Raw genomic sequence first — 25,492 nt, 5'->3', positions numbered from 1 at the left:
TGCCCAGAGCTCCCGGGGGCTCCTCATAACAGCTGGGCCCGCCTTGAAAAGGAAACGCGGAGGGCCCTGGCCTCGGGCTGGGAGGGATCCAGCCAACCTTTTGCCGCCGCGGCACGGGGCACCGGCATTCCTAAGCGCCAGGCCCCCATCAGCATCGCACCCGCCTGTCCACCTCGCCTTCTTCCTCTGTCCGCTCCGCCCGGTGGCCGGGACCGGCTGCCAACCGGGGCACTCGGGGAGAGGCCGCAGCGAACCGCGGCAGACAACCGCGGCAACCGGCCAGCCTGGCCGTCCTCCCCGGACGAGAGCCGGGTGAGGACTGCGGGGCCGCGGCCAGCACGCCAGGCCCACGGCCAGCTCCTGAGGACGGCGCCAAATGGGCTGGGCCGCGCTCGCCGGGCCCGCCAGACCGCGCCGGGTCCTCCAGACCGCGCGCCGGGCCCGCCAGACCACGCTCTCCAGGCCGGGTCCGCCAGACCAGACCGCACTGGCGGGGCCCCACCAGACCAGACCGCGCAGGGTCCTCCAGGCCGCGCTCTCCAGGCCGGGTCCTCCAGACCAGGCTGCGCGCGCCAGGCCCGCCAGACCGCGGTCTCCAGGCCGGGCCCGCCAGACCAGGCCGCGCTCGCCCAGGCCCGCCAGGCCGCGCCGGGTCCTCCAGACCGCGCTCTCCAGGCCGGGTCCGCCAGACCGCGCTGGGCCCGCCAGACCGCGCGCTGGGCCCGCCAGACCGCGCGCTGGGTCCTCCAGACCGCGCGCTGGGCCCGCCGGACCGCGCCAGGCCCGCCAGACCGCGCGCGCCAGGTCCTCCAGACCGCGCTCTCCAAGCCGGGTCCGCCAGACCAGGCCGCGCTCGCTGGGCCCGCCAGACCAGGCCGCGCTCACCGGGCCCGCCAGATCGCGCCGGGTCCTCCGGACCGCGCCGGGCCACGCGCGCCAGGTCCTCCAGACCACGGTCTCCAGGCCGGGTCCTCCAAGCCAGGCCACGCGCGCCAGGCCCACCAGACGGCGCTCTCCAGGCCGGGTCCGCCAGACCAGGCCGCGCTCTCCAGGCCAGGCCGCGCCGGGTCCTACAGACCCTGCGTACCAGGCCCGCCAGGCCACGCTCACCAGGGCCCGCCAGACCGCGCCGGGTCCTCCAGACCGCGCTCTCCAGGCCAGGTCCGCCAGACCAGGCCGAGCTCGCCCGGGCCCACCAGACCAGACCGCGCTGGCGAGGCCCCACCAGACTAGACCGCGCCGGGTCCTCCAGGCCGCGCTCTCCAGGCCGGGTCCTGCAGACCAGGCTGCGCGCGCCAGGCCCGCCAGGCCCGCCAGACCGCGGTCTCCAGGCCGGGCCCGCCAGACCAGGCCGCGCTCGCCTGGGCCCGCCAGACCAAACCGCGCCTGCCGGGCCCGCCAGGCCGTGGCGAGTCTGCCAGACCTCGGTCTCCAGGCCAGGTCCGTCAGACCGCGCCGGGTCCGCCAGACCACGCGCTGGGCCCGCCAGACAGCGCTCTCCAGGCCGGGCCCTCCAGGCCGCGCTCGCCCGGGCCCGCCAGACCAGGCCGCGCTCACCCGGACCCGCCAGACCAGGCCACGTTCTACAGGCCAGGCCGCGCCCGGTCCTCCCGACCCTGCGCGCCAGGGTGCCCGCCAGGCCGCGCTCGCCCGTACCCGCCAGACCAGGCCACGCTCTACAGGCCAGGCCGCGCCGGGTCCTGCAGACCCTGCGCGCCAGGCCCGCCAGGCCGCGCTCGCCCGCACCCGCCAGACCAGGCCACGCTCTACAGGCCAGGCCGCGCCGGGTCCTGCAGACCCTGCGCGCCAGGCCGCGCTCACCCGAGCCCGCCAGGCCAGGCCGCGCTCCAGGCCTACCAGGCCTCGCCTGCAACCCTCGGCGTCCCCGGCCGAGCCCAGCCGAGCTCGCAACTCGGCCTCGCTGAGGCCCCAAGCCCTGGCGATCCCGACTTCGCAGGCGGCCTCAGGGCCCACCGCGCGGCCACCGGGCCTCCCCAGCACATCGCTCAGAGCCTGTCAGGCAGGCAGACAACCCTCCCCGTGCTAGTCACCAATGCGCTCCGGCAAGGCTCCCCTCGTTACCCACTTTCCTTTCCCCGCTTTACTGTGTCATGTCCTTCAACGTGTACTATTCACATGTTCTCTCACCAAGTGAAGAAAGAATCCTCTCTACCCAGTTTCCCCCCAGCTTCTGCCTCATTTTTCCGCTCCTCTTTATATGAACACTCTTTAAGAGAGATTTCTATTCTTGCTACCACCAGTACCCTCCCCCCTCAGATACTCCCCCTTGTGCCCCGCACCGGTTGTTCCCTGAGCCACCTCACTCCTTCAGCTCCAAATCTTTGCTTAGATGTCACTTTCTCAGCGATACTCACCCCCATTTAATATTCTTGAACACACACTCCTGAGACCTCCAGCACCCGACTCTCCTTCCTTTTTTTACAGCACTCATCACGGTCTAGTGCCTAGCCACTGTTTGTGTTTGTCTATCCCCCACTCCACTCTTAGTATGTAAGCTCCACAAGAAAAGGGACTTTGTCTGTTTTAGTGACTGATTCATTCACGTATTTGTTATAAATAAATAAATGAATACTAAGTGTTGGCTGTTGCAAAATATAATTTATATATATATGTATATACATACATATATATACATATATATATATATATCTTTTAAGATGTGACTTAACCAAGTAAATCAGAATAAAATATACTACAATTTACCGAACCATCCCCATACAGTTAGGTTGCGCCAGCATATTTGCCACAGTTACCAATGCTACCAAAAAAACACATCTTGTACCAAAATCTAGGTACAGTGCTAATTCCTCTACTGGTAGGATTTACAAAAGTAGGTTATGGGAATACAGGCTTTAAAATTTAACAGGTATTGCCAGACTATCAGGAGAGACCGTAAGTAAGACAAAACATGAGTCATATCTAAAACTCAACCAGATTATCATCTTAAATATCCAAATATGGTTTTAAGAAAAGGAAAGAATACAGGGTTTAAGAGGAAAAGAGATTTTCACATCTTAAGAGTCAGAGATGCAAAATTCAATCCAGCGACCAACCTGGAGATGTTCTAGGTTTCTCTGAGTGCACACAAGAACTGAACAATACAAATGTCATCTGAAGTCAGGGGCCAGCTTCCTTACAGTAAATGAAGGCACCTGATGCAGTAACCACAACGGGTCCTACCCAGGTCACCAACAAGAAGCCGGTCAGAATCCCAGGCTTTGGCAGTAAGTAACCACAATTAACACTCTTTCCTGGTGGGTATGTTACCTCAGTTCTGTGGCTGGTAACAGGCTTCCTGAAGCAGATCTACATAGCTTTTAACCCTCAGAAAGATTAATTAAATTAAGACCAAAGAATTACCATTTGGGATGGCACGAGGAATGTGAACGTATTCGATATTTTTACATCCTGGCAATGTTTAACGTTATGACTCCAATCAATCCACAGGTTGTAATAACTGAGCAACTGATTGAAACTTGTGACACAGTATCAGAACATCTAAGAGAACTTCAGACTTATTATATTATAAGCTTAAACTGTGGAATTTATAATTATTAGTGCTTAAGTTCTAATTGTCAGATCAGACATATGAAGTACTTTAAAAGGAAATCAAATAGGTAAAATGTAAAAATCATTTTAAATTGTGGCAAAGATGGTTCAACTAGGTTGCAACTAGGTTGTTCATGGGTCCCATAAAAATGACTGCTAAACTCTGCCAGATTTACATATGGAACAATACCATTTGCCTACAGAAGAACTAATCTATGATTTTTTTAATCAAAAATAATGTAGTATTGTTTAAACCAAAGTTGAGGTCTTAATATTCATTTCTAAGTACAAAAGCAGCCTTTGTGGGCACCATAAAAAGCACATCAACAATTACCTTCCCAAAAGAGTTACAGAAAACCATCTTACCTGTAGCAATACAGGCATGTGCCCGTTTCTAGGCTCCTTGCCAACACTCTATGATTCAACCATTTAAACTTCTGCCAATTTGATAGAAGAAAAATGAGATTTCATTATTGCTTTGATTTGCATTTACACCTGGCTTACTAATGAAGTTGTACTGACCATCTGGGATTTCTTCTTTTGTGAACTGCCTGTCTTCCGACTTTGCCATTTTTCCTTGGATTGTCTGTCTTTCTTATCATTTATTGAGAGAAGCTCCTACCTCCCCTAGATTATTTTTCTGTTTTGCTAGGTTTCTTCCCAATGTTCTATTGTCATTTTACTTTTAATTTTAACTGATCTGAAATTTCTGTTATAGGATACGAAGGAGAGGTCTAAAGCGGTTTCCTAATGGACAAATAGCTAAATTACACTCCAACTTTTGGTTATACTTAAGTTCTCATTTATTTTTGATCTACTACTATACTAGCTTTTCTGTTCCTCTCATCTATCGGGAGCTCCAGTTTTTGTGGCTGTTTTCAAAATTCACATTTTTCCCTTTCTATCACGTTCATAAGTTACTTTCTCAGTTGTCCTCTCACAGCCAGGAGTTCGGATTTCCCATCATGGTTCCCATTTTAGCTATGCAACTGTCCAATGTGACCCTATGACTCACAAAGCAACACGGCCCAGAATAAGTACCCAGGCTCTGGAGTCCACCTGTCAACATTTGAATCCATAATCATGCAACCTCTGATAAGCTCCTGTATCCATTTTGTGCTTCAGTTTCTCCATTTATAAAAATAAGGGAAAAAGAAGTCACCTACTTCAAAAAGTTGTTGAATGAACTAAAGATATTTTACTTAAAAAACATAATGCCTGGCACATAAATGCACAACAAATTTAGTTGTTATTTAGTTATGAAATCAAATTTATAGTAACAAATTCCGTTATTTCTATTATGTAATACAAACTGGCAAAATCAGATCTGATTCAAGATTATCTCTTTGCTAGTGTAAGGTCATTCGCATTCATTCAAACTAGTTTGCTTTCTTGAGTTGAAGAACAGGACAATCCAGAAAGTATCTATCATCTAGCACACCTTTCTCTCCCTTTGGAAGTGTGGAGCTCTGGGAAAAGTATCTGTGTCATGTGTGTCTGGGAGTAAAATGAGACTGGAAACTGCTAGTTTACATCACAGTCAACGTGTACCTTAGCTTTTAACTCAGCTAGTTACCTCTGGCCTCTCCTTTAACCAGCCTCTCCTATTCCATTGGGCCCAGCTTTCTAAAAATGCATTTTACCAGATCACCTCCCCCATTACTGTCACAAAGAATCTATAATGGATCCACTACCTACATCTCAGAAAAAACTCTCCTGCCTGGCTTTCAAAGCCAACCCAACTAGGTCATTCTCAAATTTTGTCCAGCCATGCCAACTTCACAAATCATCCTCCTAGTGACACTTGCTTGTCTGCATCCGGTATCCATCCATTACACTGTACTTTCTCATCAGCCAGAAATACTGTAGTCAAATATTATAATGAAGTCAAGAGGAAGATTCCCTTTACTCTTTCTGAAAAACAGTGAGTAACAGTGACCAACAGGCCCACCTGTGGCCCCCCTGCATGAATCATCAAAATAGAACAGCTGTAAGTTGGCCACCTCATTTGCACGTTTTTAAGTAGATCACAAAGACCGGGTTTAAGAAAAACATGAGAAAGCAGAGCCATCTAGAAAACAGCCTTCTGTATCAATAAGTACAAATGTACATAATTCTTCATGATTCTTCATGATAATTATTCCACTAGATGGAAATAACCTAATTTGATCTCATGTTGGACACATGTAAATTGTTACTTTTAACCACGATAAAACAGAAAATGTATATTACATATTATAAGCATATATAAGCACATGTGTAGATAGCTATAGTCATTTATACAAAATTGGGATCCTGTACACCCAGCAATTTAAGGGTAGTTCTACTTACCCACGGAATGATAGCTGCTCGCCTTCAAGTCGTGCATACAAACAGCACTTGATGGCCCACACTGGGCAATATCCACGTTTCCACAGATGCTGATCTTATAAAGCATGTTATTTTTGGTATCGACAGCTTCCCATGTATAACTAGAAAGGAAGAAAAACAATTTGTCACTGTCACTGATCTGCCAATAATTAAACTTCTCCCCCTAGTTTCACATGCAAGCCACATTTACTTAAAACTACCACAACCTAGAAGACATACTTTCATTACCCAAAAATACTAAAGTCAAGCTATGTTAAGTTGAATAGAAGCCAGGACAGAAACCACTAAATACCACCTCACTCTGGTTCAATCCGCCCTGAAGCTGCCTCAAGACTGACCACCATCAAAATACTTAAAAATTCTACAATGTAAGAATATCAACTCTCATAGGTAACTGCTCAAGAATCATGTTGAATATAAGATAGTAACCCTTCCGATCACACTGGAATGCTGAAAAGCCAAAGGACTATTTTTAACTTTATGTTATATAAAAACGAGTTATGGCATGAAAGACAATTCTCCTTGGTTTTACCTTTTACGGCTACAGTTCAGATCCAAAATTGACAAGATGAAGTTGTGCGATAAATCAACGATCTGACTCAAACTCGGGCAAAATTTACTTTAGCTTGATCCACTCCATCAAGCATTTAACATGCATTAAAACTCACTCTCCGTTCAAGCCTCTGGCAAAGTAAATACTGAGTTAATTGTTCAGGAGTCAATCTGCATACTTGGGACAAAATAATGGTTTGTCAGTTCTGTCAAAACAATTATTCTCAATTCTCCACTCTTCCTGGGGAGAATGTTTTGTCCGTTTTGTAAAACAGGGGTCATTTCCTCAGCAAGGCTAAAGACAGGAAATGAGGAAAGTAACTAAAAAGCTCCTTGCAAAATGCAAAGATACTGTATTAATTCAACTGCATTGCTGAAGAGAAGTTAAATATGAATTGCTTAGGTTCAGCCCACTCGGGAGTTGTGGGGGAGGGAAGGGGAGGGGGGGTTGCTAAGCCCTGAGACCAAGCAAGTGTAGGAGTGTATCTCCCCAAAGCAGTACCACCTTGACGGCAGAAAGTGCTGGCTCAGAGAAGTAGCAGTGCTCTTCCCAGAGCCCCCCTTCCCCTGGGCCTCGGGACAAGGACACACACAAAACACTAGGCAACATGGCTCTCCCTGCCTAGAGGCAGCCCTCCCCTCCCCCTATAGCCCTGTCCAGTAAGGGAGGAGCCCCAAAAGTGGGGTTGTTGGCAGGCAAGGAGCCAAGCACTCTCCTGAACCTAGGCCTGGGGACTGATCAAATTTACCTGCCAAGAAGCAAAGGGACATAAGCACACAAAACAGCACTCAGGCAGGGTGGCAGAATGCTCCCCTAGTTCTGACAGCCACGGCTGGGAACCTGAAAAACAGGCTCGTGTGTTCCAACAGAGCTGGCCTTGAGGCAAAGCCAGGCTCATAAGCAGTTACCACTGAAGGTCGCTTCTTTTTTCAAGCATAACTGATACACAATGTTACCTTAGTTTCAAGTGTGCAACATAGTGATTCAGTATCTCTATTCCTTCGGCTGGGTTCGCCACAGTTGCCATCTACCACTGTACAAGGCTATTACAATACCACTGACCATATTCCCTATGCTGTGCCTTTCATCCCCATGACTCGTTCCTTCCGTAACTGGAAGCTTGTACTTCCCACTCCCCTTCACCCATTTTGCCCATCCCCCTACCCCTCCTCCCTCTGGCAACCACCCATTTTGAACTCAGCTTCTTTATCAGTAACCCCTTAGAGTTATCTCCTAAAGGCAGGAAGGCTAAAGGCAAAAGAAAATAACCCAAGGACCACCGGGCATGAGAAAGTCATCAATAAAGGCCTGTTTCCTTTGACCTTCACTAACCTTTATTCATTTGCTTCACAAATATTTAAGGACTTCCTGCAGAGGAGTTCAGGGGTGCAGCAATGATCAAAGCAGACCAGAAAATCCGTGCCCCCCAGGACTGCACACTCCGGGGGTGGGGGGCGGCGCGCGCAAGAAAATAAACAGGTAAACAAATTCACATACTAGTATGCTGAGTGCTCTAGCAAAAACAAAATTGTGCGTGCTGGGAAATGAACAAGGACCTACTTTAGATGGAGTCTTCTGAGATAGTATTTGCCCTGGGACTTGAACAACAAAAAGGAGCAACTCAGGGGAAGACATGGTGCGAAGAATATTCCAGCGGATGGACGAGCCACTGCCACTACTAGGCCCTGAGGAGGGAATGAACTTACCAGCACCCTGATGGAAAAGAGGGCAGTGTGGCTGGAGCAAGGTGGGGGATGGGAAGGCTGGCTACATGGGGGGCTTTGCAGATTCAAGGAGGCAGTTCTGATTTTGTGCTTGAAACAAAGGAAGGCCACTCAAACACACTATGGATCTTTCCTTGAAATTTTAAGCTAGTGTTTTTATTTGCAGAGTATTAGCAAAACTTTTCTATTAATTACAGTTAATTAAAGAAAAATGCTAATCTCTTACTCAAGAGCCATGACTATGTTTTTCTGGGGTACTAGACATCTAATCTAAAACCTTAATAGTGGCATCATGAAAGTGTTTTGCAATCCTAAGTATATGAGAGAGCTATATATAGATATATTTTAGAATGAATCAACTGCTAGGAATCAACTCTAAAGAAATCCCCACAGTACCTAAAATGCTATACTTTTCTTAAAAACAGAAATCCACTGCTGATTTTGCAGAGGTGATATTTAAACAAGGTAGTTGTAAAGAGTGTGTGTTTAGGGAGCAGAAAAGAGATGAAAAAAAGGAATGTGGGGAATATTGTCTTGATTATCTGGAAATCAGTGTCCCTAGAAAGAAAAACGTTGCTCTATTCGATTTTCTTTTCTCTATTTGCCTTTCATAATTGCTTTGTCAAGATTTATCAAAATGGTAAGTGGTCATGGGAGTGAGGAGTGATGAGGATCCTATGAAAGTATTTGAGTGCTGGCTTTTTTCTGGGGGTTGATATAACCGCTTACCACACGGCAGCCCCTCCAGGCTGGCACCTTCAACACCACTCACAATCCCAACCTGAAACAGCTGGTGTAGGGACCTTCATCACATCACCTAAAAAGGAAGGACTGACCGCAGCATGTTTCTAATCTCTACTACACCAAACCTCTGGAAGAAAATATTTGCAAGCTGTGTAGAAATGTAGTGTATGTACACACATACACACACTCACAAGAGTGCACACGTGCACATTTGAAATGTGTCCGCAATAAGAAGATCTCCTGCAGCAAAATAGTATGAGCGCCCTGCGGCATTTCCTTGAATCTCTAACACTCAAACCAGTATTAAGTCTTCAGGTCACTGCGGCCCGGAGGGAAATGACGGGGCACAAGGAAGTGGGACAGAGAGAACCCCAAAGGCCCGAGGAAGCAGTTGGTCAATGGGAAACAGCACCCAGCAGCCTTGCCCCCCGTCCCAGCCTTGCGAAATTCGGCCAACATCCTCAGAGGAGGCAGCCCATTCCCAGTAGAACTGCTCTTCTGGAGGCACCATCTGTGTGAGAACCTTGGCTTTGAAAATGAGCAAAAGCAAGCAAGATCCCTGCCATTCTACTCCACTTTCCAGAGTGTAAAGCATAGTAAGCCAATGTCCCCCTCCCACTCTCAAAAAATCCAAATTCATTTCAGTACACACCTGGCACTTCTAGACACACATGTAGACCCAGTAAGTCCTCTGGAGCCCCAGCTCTTGCCCCAGCACTCCTAGCATGGCCCACACACCACGTGGGTCTTCTTAGGCATCCCCAGCCGCACAGCTCCCGGGGGCAGTCACCGCCTCCCCCACCCCCAACACAGGAAGAAAGCCAGGGTGGGCCAGGATGGCAGCACGACACAGCTCTCCCAGGAAAGCCACCCTTCTTCCACCGTCTCGAGCACCTCGGCCCGGGAGCCAAAGATTCCCAGGCTCAGAAGATCAAGCCCCTTGCCCAACGTCAAGGAGTTATGAAATGCACCAGGTCCATCTGAGCTCCAAGGGCAAGTGTTTAACCACCAACGTGAACTGCCTCGTTTATTTTCAATTCTTAAAAAGTTTTTTTTAACTTCCCAGAAAACAGTTTCAGTTACAACACTGCAACTGACAAAACAGTTCACAGAACTTAGTTTAAATCTTGTCACAATAAATGCCACTAAAATGACAGATCCCGCCTGCGTGAGCCAATCCACCTGAGGATGGTCCGAGGAAACGCCGTGAACCTGTGCGAGATGCAGGCTGCCCCGTGCCACACTGCCCAAGAGACCGTAACTTTCCAAACTCAAGTTCTCCTCCACATTTTACACTTCCTGCTGCTCTCTACCCCCATCCACTTCTGCTGCTCTTTTGCACACTTTTGCACACCAAAGGTGCCGCCTTCTGCAAACTCTCTTCCCTCACCCAGTGGTATCACTCCCCTTGGCCTCCTTCCCACAGCTATCCTCGCCCCCCCTTGTGGATCCAAGCTGGTTGAGGACTTCACTGAGAGGGACACTCATCTCTGACTCACTCTCCTTCAAAATGAGTACTCAGCTCGGCAGAGAGCTGCCCTTCGATACCCTAACCAAGAGTCCCAACAGTGTCACCAGTAACTGGGAAACATCCTACCATCACTCCTTCAGATCCGGTGGGGAACAGGGGAGGGGGCAGAAGTCACACACAAGGCAAATGACTTTAAGACATCTCTGATTTTAAAGTGAATTCTGCTCCTGAAATATGCCCTAAACATGGACAATTAATTTCACCATAAAAAGTGAGCACACAGGCCAAGTCCTTCCCTTAAAGAAAGCTTAAAACTGTCGGCCCCTGACTGCAAATCCCATGGCCTCCACTGAGAGTGGCTTGAACTACCACAGTCAGTCCGTGTCTGTTCAGTGGCACAGAGGTTCCATTTTAACCTCATTTGGTTTAAATTTCATAATATCCTGAAAGGTGTTGGCAGATTCCCAGTGAGAAGGAGGCACACAAGAAGCATACTGTCAACCAAGCCCGGGACAGGAAGGCATTCCTACTTTCCCAATAACCGCTCCAGCAAAGGCCGCATGCGTAACCCATCCTGGCGAGAGAACACCCATCTAGGGGCAGGGAGGAAGCCGCAAAGCCAGCTGACCAACACAACGGCCCAGAGTCCAGAAAGCTTAATGAAGAAATGCAGGGCCATCTCCACTGAACGAGGTCGCTGTGCCTGTCGGAAAGAAAGAAAATTCCAAAGAAAAAGCCAGAGAAGTAGAACTGGACAAAATGTGTAAACTAGTTGAGGTTGGTGTCTTCCTGGGACGCCTCTCAGGTTTTCCTCTCTGTCGTCACTGAATATCTGCAAAACTGCAATATATTGCAAAATAGAATTTGGGTTTCTTTCATTTTTAAAACCACTAAAATCTAAAATAGAGTACATAAAATTCCATTGTAAAATGTAGGATATGCCCAACCTCTTAGAGGGGGGAAAAAAAAAAAAACAACTTAGAAAACTGAGTTCCTTCCCCCCAACACAAAACAGCCCCCTGAACCCTCATGTGCTCTTCTTCAGGCTTTCTGCCACAAAGCCACACTCTTGAAACATACCTTAGTTCCCTCGCACTCCATGAGTCCTGGGGTTATGGTAATGGTCATGAAGCTATTAAAATTTTTATGACTGGCCTACAATTAATTATTGGCTTATAAAGCCATATAGAGGGGCACCTGGGTGGCTCAGTTGTTGGGCGTCTGCCTTCGGCTCAGGTCATGATCCCGGGGTCCTGGGATCGAGCCCCGCGTCGGGCTCCCTGCTCGGCAGGAAGCCTGCTTCTCTCTCTCCCGCTCCCCCTGCTTGTGTTCCCTCTCTCGCTGTGTCTCTCTCTGTCAAATAAATAAATAAAATCTTAAAAAAAAAAAAAATAAAGCCATATAGAGGTATGATGGAATCAGTAATAAAATTAATAAGCATGTGTGAATCTATAATTTGGTTTCTCTTTTTTTTTTTTTTAAAGACTTTATTTATTTATTTGACAGAAAGAGACACAGCGAGAGAGGGAACACAAGCAGGGGGAGCGGGAGAGGGAGAGGCAGGCTTCCCGCCGAGCAGGGAGCCCGACGCGGGGCTCGATCCCAAGACCCTGGAATCATAACCTGAGCCGAAGGCAGACGCTTAACAACTGAGCCACCCAGGCGCCCTATAATTTGGTTTCTTAAAAGAAAAAAAAAAACAAAGCTCGGTAATGTGGGCTAAATTCACACAGCACAGTAACTGGCTAGAGGAATGTTTTTCTGAATCCAGAGTGAGCAGCAAATCTAAAATTTTAGGGACAAGGGAAAAGTCTTTCCAACCTGAACATCAAAAAAAGATTTTCCTATTTTTGGCCTGCATCCAAGTCCTCTTGCAGAATATTCAGGAAATCGCTTGGCTCACTTCTGCCCCTTATCATTACCAGATAGTTTCTCAGCTCATATATCCAGCTCGCTAACCTTCAAAAATCTGGAACAGTCTCCTAAACTTAAGAAGGGGGGAGGGGGCGCGCAGGGGAAAGGAGGGCGCGGAAAAAGGCAGGATTTCCAAAATGGACATTTGCAGCAGAATGTCAAGAGCTCAATGTAACCACTGTTTTCAACAACTTTCTGCAGCCGACACTAAAAGAGAAGAATCTGATTTGGCATGATAAATCTGCACCCTGGTCTCAAGGCCAGGGGACACATGAGTTTGACACAGCATGGCAAAAGCTTATACAGGAAGTACTTCACTTCCTATTCGAACAAACCCACAAAGCTGTGGATACGGATATGGGCCTGCACCAAAAAAAAAAAAAAAAAAGGCAATAAAGTGCCAGACATTAGTCTTTGGTTTTCCCGGGTGGTTACAAAGGGTCTGGGAGCAAGAAGCCAGTTGGCTAAAGCGGGATCCAGCTGTAAGCAAGGCTCTAAGTCAGCACCAGAGCCTAAGGCACTAGGGGATGGGCAAGGGGGTGGCCCAGCAAAGTTTTAAGCACCATGAGTGACTAAAAGAGGTCGTGTGAAATAGAGAGGGAGGTGAGCCTCACTCGGAAAGGTGCCACAGCAAGTGGAAGGAGCCCACAGACGTGGTTCCTACTCCCGCCCCACCCTGACCAGCTGTGTGGGACACGCTTGATCTCCAGAGCCCCGACTTCCTCATCTATGAAACTCAGCTGCAGCACAAAGTCACTGTGAGGAAAAGCATGACCAGGAACGTTGAACTTTTGAGGGACTAGGATTTAAGGCTTTCATCTGATCAATAGAAGGCTTCAGGCTGCTTAAAAATGGAGTTTACAAAAAAAGGTACATTGGCTTAGAGCCTCCTAAAGGAATGTCATGTAACACTGGCCAGGAAGTGGAGGGGGCAGGCCCTTATCTTGGGCCATCTCCACGGAGCTGGGAGAGCTCAAGACAGAGACGAGGGGGGGAAGGGGGGGGCGGCCTCAGGACACACACACACACACACACACACACAAACACCTGCTGCCTCCTGGGATCTCTCAGGACAAGAGCCACTTTGGGCCTACCCACGCCTGGGCCACGTAGCCACCAGCTGCCACCAGAACAGAGGCCTGACGAATCTGAAACTCTGGCAGAGGTGCAGGGGAGAAAGGACGGGACATACCCTTCCTAAGGAGGTTCCACTGCAATGCACGGTGTGGAATTCTTAAGTCAATTGGCAAGGGCCCCTTCACAGCACAAACCTCTCAGAAAGGACCGCCTGTCCTTCCTCTGTTATGCTCGTGGCACTTTTGCTCGGGTCAACTCTACGATATCAGGACGCAGGCCTGTATTTCAACCCTAAACCCTCTGTGAGGACTTTTTTTTTAAATCAGAGTAATTACCTGGATGTTCGCAGACTTTGTTCCTCATACACATAAAGAAAAGTTGGATTACAGGCTAAACCTCCTTAATTATACGGATGCCTGAATTCAACTGCTTTTAAAGCCAACCCACCAGCCCACGGCACAGAATTCAAACCATAATGCTCAGTCCCCTCGTAAGCTGTCACCAGTGTCCCAGAAAACCCTCCGAGCCCCAGCGCCATTCCTGCAGAGACCGAACGACCAGGGGAGTCTGCCCTCCTGGCTGCTGGGCAGTCGCTCGGCTGCAGGAGGCCAACAAGGCTGCATCAGGCGCCCAGTCTTCACCAGGCCGGTGCGGCTGACACAGGAGAAAAGTCTCTGCTCTGAAGATGCTGGGGTCAAATGTCAGGCTGGCACCTACAGCCCAGCAAAACCTAACATCCTACTGGGAAAAGGAAGCACACACACAGGGCACCCCTTTAGTGCCAGGCCAGGCATCGCCGCCATGAGCTCATTTCAAAAGAACAGCATTACCTCACCTCCTCAAGAGCTTTTCTGAAGAAGAAGGGAAATATCTGTTGGGCAACCCCGTGCCCCACACTTCTGCTGAATGATCTGCAAACACTGTCCCTCAACCGCACCCAACCTCTCCAGGTAGGTGCTGCCCCCCTTCAGACACAGAATGACGGCCCTCTGAGGTCCACAACCTTGCCTCCGGCCACAAGTTGGGAAAGTGGCAAAGCCAGCACTTGAACGAGGCCTGTCCTGCCTCAGAGCGCGTGGCCCTCTCCCACATGGCCACGGGAGAAGCGTCACCAACCAAAACGTGACCTGAAGAGAAAAGGCGGCCATTTGCTAAACCGCTGCCCTGAGCAGATATCCTGCTTCTTGGCTCACTAGGGAAACCAAAACAGAGACTTCCGCGGCCCCATCAACTCTACCCGTCTACCTGCGCCATCCTCACACACTCCCCTCCCTGAGGCCCGCCCTTCGTGGTGTCCTGGCTGCCAGACTTGTCCCCCATTTGGGGACAGCACCCAGGTTTTGTGTCCTCTCTCTTCTCCTTCCTTCTCTCCCTTCACCCTGGGTCACCAATCTTTCTCTCTCTGCTGGATCACTCCCTTCAGCGTACCAACCTTTTGTAAGAGATCCCGCTTTTTACAACACTCCTCCTTGAGCCCACACGCCAGTGCAGCCCCCACCCATCACGCTGATCCCTTTACAGCAAACTCCAACCCTACTGTGTGCACATCCTATGCTCTCACATTCCCTCAAAGCCAACTAGGCTTCCCCCTCCCCTTCTCCACCAAAACCTATGTTGTCATCACCAAAGACCTCTGCGCTGCCAAATCCACTGATCACTTCTCAGTCTTCGTGGTCCTTGACTGCGCCACATTCAACACACCCGACCACTTGCTTCCTACAACCGGTCTTCCCTAGGCTTCCAGAACATTATGCTCTCTTGGTTCTCGTCCCATCTCCTTGGCAGCTCTTCATCAGCTTCCCCTACAGGCTCCCCAGCATCCGGCAGACCTCTAAGAACAGGGTCCCTCAGACTTGGCCTCCACCACTCCCTAAGTACTCGCGCCAGTGCTTTCCAGCTAGGCAACAGCAGCTCCCAAAGGGACATTCCCAGCCCAGGGCCTCAACCCAAAGGCACAGCTCTAGCTGCCCACTCGACCTCCCCAGTCAGATGCTAGGACACATCTCAACATCGACACGGCCAAATCAAGGCCTTGTCTTCTCCCTAAACCTGCTTTTCCCATAGCCCTCCCCATCTCTCAAAACAGCAACTCCATTTGCAATGCAACTTCCAACTGCAAACTAAACCCTGTGCTCGTCTTTCTCTCCTCACATCCCAGAAGCAATCATCAGAAAATCCATCAGCTCCACCTTCAAAATACCCAACTCTGACCATTCTTCACCACACTGTTTGCTACAACCCTGGTCCACTCTACTGTCACCTCTTACCTGGTCTATCAAAAGTCCCAGCTTTCTACCTTGGCCACCCCCCACCCTATGTCACTCCTCTGCTCAAAATCCTCCCAGGGCTCCCACCGCCAGAGTCACTACAATGGCCCATGGGACCTGGTCCCCAGCTACTTCTCCCCCTTCCCTCCGGCCCTCTCCTTCTGTTCCCTCAGACACTCATGCTAGCCCCTCCATCATCAGCGTGCTCACGTGCTCCCCGCCAGAGCATCTGATACATAGTCCCCAGTATGAGGCACTTCCTTCGTGGTCTCTGCTTGTACGTCATCTTACAGAAAGGCCTTGGAGAAGTGCACCCTTCCTTGTAAAGGGGCCCCGCCCACAGCTCTTCTCACCCTCAGTGTCAACCAAAGGCCAACTCAACAAAGACAGAAAAGAGAGCCACGCTGGCTTCTCACTTTGTTTGTGGTGAGGAACACATGTACAGCATACAGCAGGCGAAGGAGCTCAGAGGAACAAATGAGGGTGACTCAGTGGAGATGCACCCTTGTCACTTCTAGGAATCCACTTCTTTGGCACTTCCATTCTGGCGGTTTGGTTTTCTATTTTCAGACCAGGGGCAAAGAGTAGGGAGTGTCGGGGGAGTTTCTTGTTTTCAGTACAAAACCATTTCACAACGTGTAACTGGTTTCAGAGTGAAGAGAACCTACAGATGGCAACAAATGAATTTTACACACAATCAAAATCCAACAGTGCATCTCCTCCTGAGTGTGCTCTCCGTGTGCTCGTTCCTAGAGCACACACAGAAGCATGAGGAATACTTACAGCATTCCAGCACAAAGGCCCTGATTGAAAATTTTCCTCCCAGCTGCCCACGGGCAACTAGATGTCAAAGGCCACTTTCCGCTGTTCCCACATCCCGCAATCTTTGCCTCCATACCTTAAAACAAAACTAAGAGTAACACCTTCACGATCTCTCTAATTTCCTACAACTCGCCTCGCCGTCTGTGAACCACAATACTTGTCAGGATCTGCTCCCTCCACCCAAGGGAACTGCCCTCCATGCGTTTACAGAAGGACAGTTGCCCCAGCGGATCTAAGAGCATACAAATGCTAACAGAAAAGTCGCACGGAAGGTCTCTAGCTGCTCTGAAGGGCAAGTTTCATGCTCATAGAACTGGAGTAACTGGCACTCCCCCGCACCCTCCGCTGGGAAGGGTTCACACCGACCTGCCCCCCTGCACTGGCTAACACAGAGACGAAAATAGGCAGATGACACAGGGCTTTGGGCACCTCAAAATCCTCTTCAGCAGCAGCTGTTGGAAGTTGAGCAGAACGGCGGAGCTGAGGATGGGCTTGCACACCCATCCCCCCCAACTCCTGGCTTGCCTTCTCATTTCCCATTCCCTCCTACAACAGACAGCCTGCAATCCAGCACCCACCCACCCACCCCATCCAGGGAAGGCCAGGGAGAGCTAAGAAGGGACCCCTGCTGACCACTGACACCGCAGAAGTCAGCTGGGGCTTCTTAGCCCCAACAGGAGATGAACAAGGAGGCTCTCTCTCTTTCCCTGGACGGTAGACTGCTGCAGCCACCCCAGGAAGGAAGACAAGCCAAGAAAACTGCAGGAAGGGGCCCAGGGCTGGCCTGACATATGGCATCTGGCATCCGCCCAAAGCCTACACCTCCTATCATCAAGCTCCTCCTTGTTTAAGGGAATTTGAGTTGGGCTTTCTGCAACTCACAACTGAAGGAATCCTGAAGGATGCATACCTCAGAACCACAGAATTTTGGATGCAAAATGGACCCCGAGAATCGCACAGTCCAGTGGTTTCTAAACTTTTTCAAATGATGGAAACGTTTCTTTCTCAAAAGGACTCTTTTGACGGAGTGCCAAAGTAGAAAACGGCTAAAGAGGCAATGCTCTCTGGTTGAGGCAGAAACCCCAAGGCACTAACAGAGAGAGAACCCAGGGGGTGCGGAGTAAGCAGCTAAAAGTATCGCGAAGATAAGGCAGCAACTCTAACTTACAGACCGAAAGTAATCACCACTGCCACGCCACCACCGTTTATGAACACTGAGGATGGGACAGGCACTGAAATGCATTTGAATCCTCAAACCAACCCTAAAAACTTGACTAGCACCCTGATTTGACACCAAAGGAAATTAAGGCCTGGAAGGACCAGTAACTGTCCTGAGACCTAATAACTAGTAAAGGGAGGGGTCCAAATTCAAACCCAGGACAGCCGCTGCCCTCGTGGAGGAAACTGAGATCCAGAGAAAGGAGATTTGCCAGAGCCAACTCAATAATCCAGCTCTCCTCTCTCCAGCTGCAAGCAGCACATACTGCACTTGGCCAACTGCAATCAACACGGGTTTATCAGCTATCTCCTGGCAGGGACAGGCTGGGGGTGATACCTGGGAGGGCAGAAAAGTCCCGCGATTCGAAGAGCAGACACAGAGACGCAGCAGCCAGAGCCCTGCCTCGCCCATCCCCCAACTTCCCCTAACCTCCCCCGAAACCATTTAGAGCCAAGATCCAACAACTGCTTCCAGCCCTACCCTGCACAGCTGCACCAGGACAGGCAACAAATGTCCAAAACAAATGTCCGAGACTTATCGCCAAGACCACGATCAAGACTCACCAGTCATCAAAAGGGCGCCAACGCCATGAAAACGAGGACAAACTCCCAACTAAAGAAACTGGGCCCAAGGAAAGAGAATTAACAGAGCAATCAGAGCAGAACTTTACAACCTATCTTCACAGAAATGATGAAAGCTGCAGCAGCCACAAAGATGGATTCACAGGCAGCTGTGAATATACATCAACTGAAGACCCTGTTGAAATAAAAATCAAGAGAAAAAACAACAACAACAGAAAAGCTTTACAGCTTACGAGCAACAGATTGGCTAAGCTGGGAGACGGGAAACAAGACTTTCTTCTGGAACTCCAAGTGGTAGCCAGATACAAAGTATTAAAGACAAGTCAAGCAGGACAAAAAATAAGTTACAATAAAGAAAAGCTGAACAGCACAATTACAGAAACTTTGACCCAAATGGAGAACAGTTTTTCCAAACACACAGAACACTCCCAACTTGACTAAGTGCTAGGCCACAAGGGAAATGACAATAAATTCCACCCCATTCACTAGCCACAATGGGGGGGGGGGGAGCACAGGAGATATCCATTCATCTAGGGAAAAATGATTCTAAAAAACTAGTGGGTTCAGGAAGTTGAAACAGTTAGAACTTCTGGATCCTGAAAAAAATTATTTAGAATTTAAGGATAAGAAAAACTATATAACAAAGCTCTGAGTGGCACAGTCCTTGGAACAAAGAAACATATAGCTTTAAATTCATCTCATACTATGTAAAATGATTTAAAATAAAAGATCTAAGCTTTTCGACTAAGTTACTAAGAGAGAGCAGAAATTAATAAAACTGAAAATACACAGTGATGGAGCTGGGTAAACAAAAAAGGTAGACAAATCTTTACTAAATATGAAGACAAAAATGCACAAACATCAGAACTTTTTTTTTTAATTTACCTAGAGATACAAAGAGTATTTTCAAAAATGTAAGAGTAGCACAGTATATGTTTATATATTGAATACAAAATTAAAATGACAATTTTCTAGAAAATATAGAGTTTTGGTAAACTGGCTCAAGAAAAACTAGAAAATCTGACTAGATACATAAAGAAGGTAAAACTGAAACCATAAGCAAAACTCCACCTCCACTGTACTCTACCTTCTCAAAAACACCAGGCCCAGATAGCTTTACTGGTGAGTTCTGCCAAAATTTAAGGAAGAGAAAACACCCGTCTTATACAAAACTGTTCCACAGCATATAAAATACTAAAAGCTAACTAGCTTTTTCCACAAAGCAAACATATTCTTGATGCTAAACTCAGCCAAGAACAGCATGGCAAGAAAATTACAGTCCAATATCACTTAAAAACAGCTATAAGCATCCTAAATAAAATGTTAGTAAACAGAACTAAATATATTCATGAAAAAACAAACTTGCAGCCTCTCCTCACATCATACATAAAAATTAACCCAAAAAATTGGTCATAGGGCTAAACATAAAAGTTAAAACCATAAAACTTCTAGACAACTGTAAGAGAAAATGTGCTTGACTTTGATCGACCAGTGGTTCTCAACTGGAGGTGATTTTGTCCACCAGGGGCCATTTAATATTGTCTGAAGATATTTTTGTTGGTCACAGCTGGGGTGGGACCAAGGGATTCTCTCCTGGGATCTAGTGGGTGGGGGCCAGGGATGCAATTAAACATCCTCCATGCACAAGACAGTGCCACAACACAGCATTACCCAGTTTAAATGTCAATAGGGCGGAGGCCGAGAAACCCTAGCGTAAGTAAAGATTTCTTAAGCTACAAAAAGCACAAACCATTAAAAAAAAAAAAAAAAGATAAATTGAAATTCATCAAAATTTTTAAAAGTATCTGTTGATCAAAGTACATATCAAAAAAATGAAAAGGCAAGCCAAAAGACTGGGAAAAAATATTCATAGTACACATTACACATATCTAAGAAAGGACTTGTACTCAGAACACATAAAGAGCTCTTATAACTCATTAAGATGACCCCCAAAAGAATTGGGGAGGGGAGTGACAAAAGACTGGTTTTAATAGACATTACTGAAGGCTGCCCAAATGGTCAATAAACACATGGAAGATGGTCAACATCATTAGGCATTCCAATGAATGCATGAAAAGATATTCAACATCATGAGTCCGGGATATGGAAATTAAGACCACACTGAGATACCAAACAAACCCACTAGAATGGCTAAAATTAAAAAGACTGATAAGACCAAGTGCTGACAAGGACATAGAACTGAAACCCTCATATACTGCGGTGGGAATGCAAAACGGACATCCACTTCTGAATAGTTTAACAGCCCCCATCGTTAAACACTCACCATATTCAATGAACAATTCCACTCCTACATATCTACTCAAGAAAAAAAGAGCGCCATGGCGGGGACAACAAAAAAGGAAGGGGGGGGTGGAACGAAGAAGAAAAAAAATGTTACCTGCAAAATAACGAGCTACCTTCTGCCACTAAGTCTCAGTTCTGAGACCCCACTGAATCCTCCGACCAGCACAATACAGTTTTACATGCTGAGATCAAAATAAAGATGAGAACATCTGAATTATTTTTCTCAATCCCCATCTTTTAAAAATCCTTCTATGAAACACTGATAAAAGATGTGAAATCCCTTCAGGAATTCATTTCCTAGGAATTTGTCAGGACGCTGTTCTAAGAATTAATGCATGAGATCTAATGTACCCATAATTAACAACCTTGGGCTTCTACACACACTTATTGTTGCAAGAAATGTACACACACAAATGGATGTGGTCCAGGTTTAACATGTGGCCCAAATTAAGCATATAAGCATTGTTCCTTCAGAAAAATCGAAGAAAAAAAAAAAATCTCCTTAGAGACAGCAACTAAATCAACCTCAACTCCCAGCTGGCTTCATTATTCTCTTGTTCCTGATATAATAAAAACTTTCCAGCATTTGTACCCAAACAATTGGGGGAAAACTTGTTCTGAATAAATTATAAAGTACTTTACTTAAATCAAGCAGCCCAATGCATTATTTTATAACTAGTACAAACTGTTAAGACCCCTAAGGATGTTAACACCTAAACAAAATGGAAACTCATCTACTACATATGATGTAAAATGGTAGTTTTCAAAGTGTAAGTCACACAGTGATGAGTAAGGCCACTGACGAGCAGAGAGCATTTTGGTCACTTTTGGTGACTTCTGATGACTTTGCATGGCCTGGCTTCTGCCCTCCCCCCACCTGCTTTCACTGTTCCAGCCCCACTGACCTCCAGACATTCCTCCCCAGCACTAATACTCCTTCCATGCCAGACCCACAGCCAGTCACACTGCCTTCAGGAAACGCGTTCTTTCCACTAGCACACCACCTCCCAAAACAGCTGAGTGACAAAGAATCCACCAACTTCTTCTCCAGCACAGGACTCACCCGGCACAGCAGTCATCTCGAGTCTTAGAAAACATACGACTGAGTCGCTCTAAGAAGCAACACATTAAGCACTCTGTAGAGCCAGATGCACTTTGGGAAAATCGCCTTTTTTGTCCCTGCTTTTCAGTGCACAACCCACAGAGACCTGTCCTCTCCTCCATGTGCACAAATATTCTTAAGGCTGCTGCTGAAAAAGTTCTCCGCCGTTTCCTTCACCCCTCCCAATAACTAACTGCACCAGGAACCAAACCCCTGCCACCTCCTTACCCCAGGAGAGAGAAGGGCCACAGCTGGCCCTCAGCTTTGCCCTCACCCAGGGGCCTCAGCAGGTGACCTGCAGGCAGCCCTGAAGCAGACTCGACTTCCCTCCTGTTGGTTCTAGGGGACCGCAGATGAAAAGTACCCTCTTTGGTTCTAGAGAGCTGGGTATGAGAGAGGTTGCTTCCTGGGACCCAACTCTTTTATTGAGAGACAAAGAGAATTTACTACCAGGGCTCTAGTTAAAGCTGTACAGTGTCTGGGCACTCCAAAGCTGTGGCGTGGATGATGGGTTTCTGGTGAATGCCCTAGGCATCAAACCACAACGAACAAGACAATTTTCAATGGGAAAAGTATGTTCTGTGTTACAAACAAGCAATTTACAAATATTTGGGATGTGATCCTTGTGTCTACTGGGGATGTCTACCTGGGGTCTTGGGGCCACTTGACCAAGCTACACTAACACTAGTAGTAACACTAATAAAGTCTGCTTTTCATACTCCTGGGGGGAATCTGGGTGGATTATTCACATTTCAGACAAATGGACTCCCTGAGATAGAATAAAAAGGCAGTTTAACACATCCTGCTTTGGTGATACTAAGTAAAACTTTTTTTTTTTTTAAAGATTTTATTTATTTATTTGTGAGAGAGAGAATGAGAGAGAGAGCGAGTACATGAGAGGGGGGAGGGTCAGAGGGAGAAGCAGACCCCCTGCCAAGCAGGGAGCCCGATGCGGGACTCGATCCAGGGACTCCAGGATCATGACCTGAGCCGAAGGCAGTCGCTTAACCAACTGAGCCACCCAGGCGCCCCCTAAGTAAAACTTTTCATACTGGATTTAAAAAATTATCAGCTCGCATTCCTGTTCCTCAGATATATGCTAGAGATAAGGAACTTTTAGCCAGCGTTATCTCATAAAAGTACACAGATTCTGACACTCCCCCCAGAAAAAGTCTTAACAAGTATTTAAGCCAAGGTATTCACTTAAAACAGGAACAAATAGGAAGAATTTCATTTAGCCGAATATTGAGTTTAAAGCTGACATTATGCACAGCTCTGGAGAAGTCTCAACGCAAAACCGCAGAGAAGTAAAAGAGAGGGAAAAGAAATGTGTGCAAGCCCATCCCGGAATGGACAGGGAGATTTGCTGTCCCAAGGAAATCTGGAAGAAAAAGTAAACATGCCAACTTTAAAGATATTCTAAGACTGCAGAGGACACATTTGTCACACTAACAATGCCTATCACCCTAGAGCACTCTCTAGCATTTGCGAAGTTGAAGACACAAAGGCCATTCCCTACTGGACCCAGAGGCCATGTTCCACTCACAAACGAGGTTAACAAATGCAGATTCAGATTCAAGACGCTGTGAGTCCTCACAGCAACCCGAAACTAAGGGCCCCCCACCCCCGCATCAGCCACTTACATGTTTCTGCCCTCAAAGCCAACTTTAACCTTAACTATTAAAAAGTAAATTCCAATTTGCTAACAGGACCAAGACTTCAACACCACTAGCCCAGCTGAGTTAATTTCTTCCGGGCAGGGCTGGTCACAGCAGCCATTATTCCAAAATCTCCTCCTTTAAATGTTAGCTGCAGCCTGACCTGGCAGAAATTGACCCCCTTTTCTGCGTACCATGCTCATTACTGTGTAATATGTATCTTAGGGCAGCCAACTAACCTATAAACAATGTGCAGTAAACTCTCCAGCCTGCCTTCCTCCCCCTCCCCAAAAAGGGAAAAGAAATAAAGAACACGGACCTTGCAAAGAATTTCTGTTGTGAACTCAGTCTCAGTCTCCTTAGAACAGTGATATCTGCAAGTTCTAAACTCAGGAGTACGAATTAGACCATGTCTGATACAAGGGAAAACTAAGAAGCCCATAAACCTCACCACAAACTCAAAGTTCAGCTCAAAGCCAGCTCAACTTCATTCTGAGACGTAACTTGCTAGCGCCAGTTCACTGGTCTTTCTGAACTCTTCTTCATCCCACTTCCTTTTTACCAAAGTTTAAAAAATAAATACAAGTTGGGTTTTCCATCATCCTAAACAGTCCACAAAAGGTTGGTCAGAAAATTCTCATAACTGGCAGTTCCCCAGCCCCGGGACTCCTATCCTCGCCAGCATAGGACACTAACAGTCCTCGATGGGACTAGCGATTATACAATCATGATTCCCAGAGCAAAAGGCTCCACTAGAATAATCCACCCTGGAGACAATGACATCATGTGAGCAACTAGACAGGAAGTTAGGCTCGGAGAAGTGAAGGGTAAAGTCTTGAAAGCCAATACAGGATGACCACCCTCCATTCCCTCGATCAAAAAAAAAAAAAAAGAGTCACCTTCTGCAGAAAAGCTAGTTTAAAGAGAAAATGGAAAACCTACATGGAGGAAATCAGTCAGCAAATGAAACCACCACCACCCCAACTCTAAGGCCGTTCGTGCGGTGTCCTTCCACACTAAGGGGCCTCTCCAAAGTCCCGCTGATGGAACTTTGAGGAAAACGTGGAGTGGGAACAAAGCAAAGCTGTAGTTCCTGCGTCCTCCAACTTTCGCAGGCGCACCGCTGTGAGAGGGCAAGGGCTGGGCGGAGGGCGCCCGCAGTGTGACACCCGGCTGGGTCCGGGCGGCCGGCTGCTCGCACACAAAGCCGCCCCGGACTCAGTGACAGCCACAAGTGGCTAGGCAGCGGCCCCCCGGGCCAGCGCCAGGTCGGCGAGTACCCCGCGCCCCCCGCCCGCGCGCGCACGACCCCTCGGTCTCTCACCCCTCGCCACTACCCGGGCAACTCTCCCTCGGGGCCGGAGGAACCCAAACCCGGACGAAAGGCGACTCGGGGAGCCCAGTCCCCCCCCAGAGCGCCCCCGCCCCCCACCCAGCCCAGCTGCGCGCCCGGGGCACCGCGAGCGAAACCCGCGCCCCGGCGGGCCACCCACCTGCACAGCTCGGGGAACTCGGCGCCCTGGGCCCGCGCGGCCCCCGGGGCCCAGACGAGCAGCAGGAGCTGCACCAGCAGCAGGGAGCGCAGCGGGCGGCCGGCGGGCGCGGGCCCCAGGTGGGCGCTCCGGCGGGCGGCGGCCCCCATCGCGGCCGGCCCGGGCTGCGCGGCGAGCGCGGGGCTAGCGGCGCGCGGCTGCCGGGGGCCGCGCCCGGGACATGGTCGTGCCGCCAGGGCGGAGGCTGAGCTGGAGGCGCAGGGGCGGAGAGGAGCACGAGAGGCGAGGGAGCGGAGCAGGAGCCCGAGGGCTGCGCGGCTCGGCTGGGCTCGGCGGCGGCGGCGGCGGCGGCCCCGGAACCGCGTCACGTGACCGCGCCTGGCCCCGCCCTCCCGCCCCGCCCCGCTCACATGACTCCCTTGTTCAGGTGATCCCCGCCCGCCCGGCTCCGCCCAGGCCCGGTCACGTGAGCGCGGCGCGGCGCGGCGGGGCGCGGGGCGCGGGGCGCAGGTGCGTGGCCCGGGCCTGCGTCCCGGCGCCGGTGCTCGGCGGGGAGAGACCCTGGCCTCGCTTGCTCCCGCTCCCGCTGTGGGTCGCGGTGTGGGAGCGTCCCAACTTCGAGT

The 25,492-nt window shown here is 49.0% G+C and overlaps 1 protein-coding gene across 1 annotated transcript in view; it reads right to left on the bottom strand.

Annotated features, from left to right (window-relative positions):
* LOC118001837 (cation-independent mannose-6-phosphate receptor) overlaps positions 1-25,138 on the bottom strand; it is a 97,784-nt gene extending 72,646 nt beyond the window's left edge. Inside the window, exons 1-2 of the mRNA XM_034991994.1 lie at positions 24,870-25,138; positions 5,902-6,041 (exon numbers count right to left, since the gene is read on the bottom strand). Of these exons, the coding sequence (XP_034847885.1) occupies positions 5,902-6,041; positions 24,870-25,018 (289 nt within the window). The 5' untranslated portion in view covers positions 25,019-25,138. The remainder of the gene's footprint in view (positions 1-5,901; positions 6,042-24,869) is intronic.
* Between the last annotated feature and the right edge of the window lie 354 nt (positions 25,139-25,492).

The sequence above is a fragment of the Mirounga leonina genome, unplaced genomic scaffold (genome assembly GCF_011800145.1).
Source record: "Mirounga leonina isolate KUSES-001 unplaced genomic scaffold, KU_Mleo_1.0 Mir_54, whole genome shotgun sequence".
Taxonomy (NCBI): domain Eukaryota; kingdom Metazoa; phylum Chordata; class Mammalia; order Carnivora; family Phocidae; genus Mirounga; species Mirounga leonina.
Note: the sequence above shows the minus strand (reverse complement) of the source record. Positions and strands in the feature narration are given on the sequence as shown.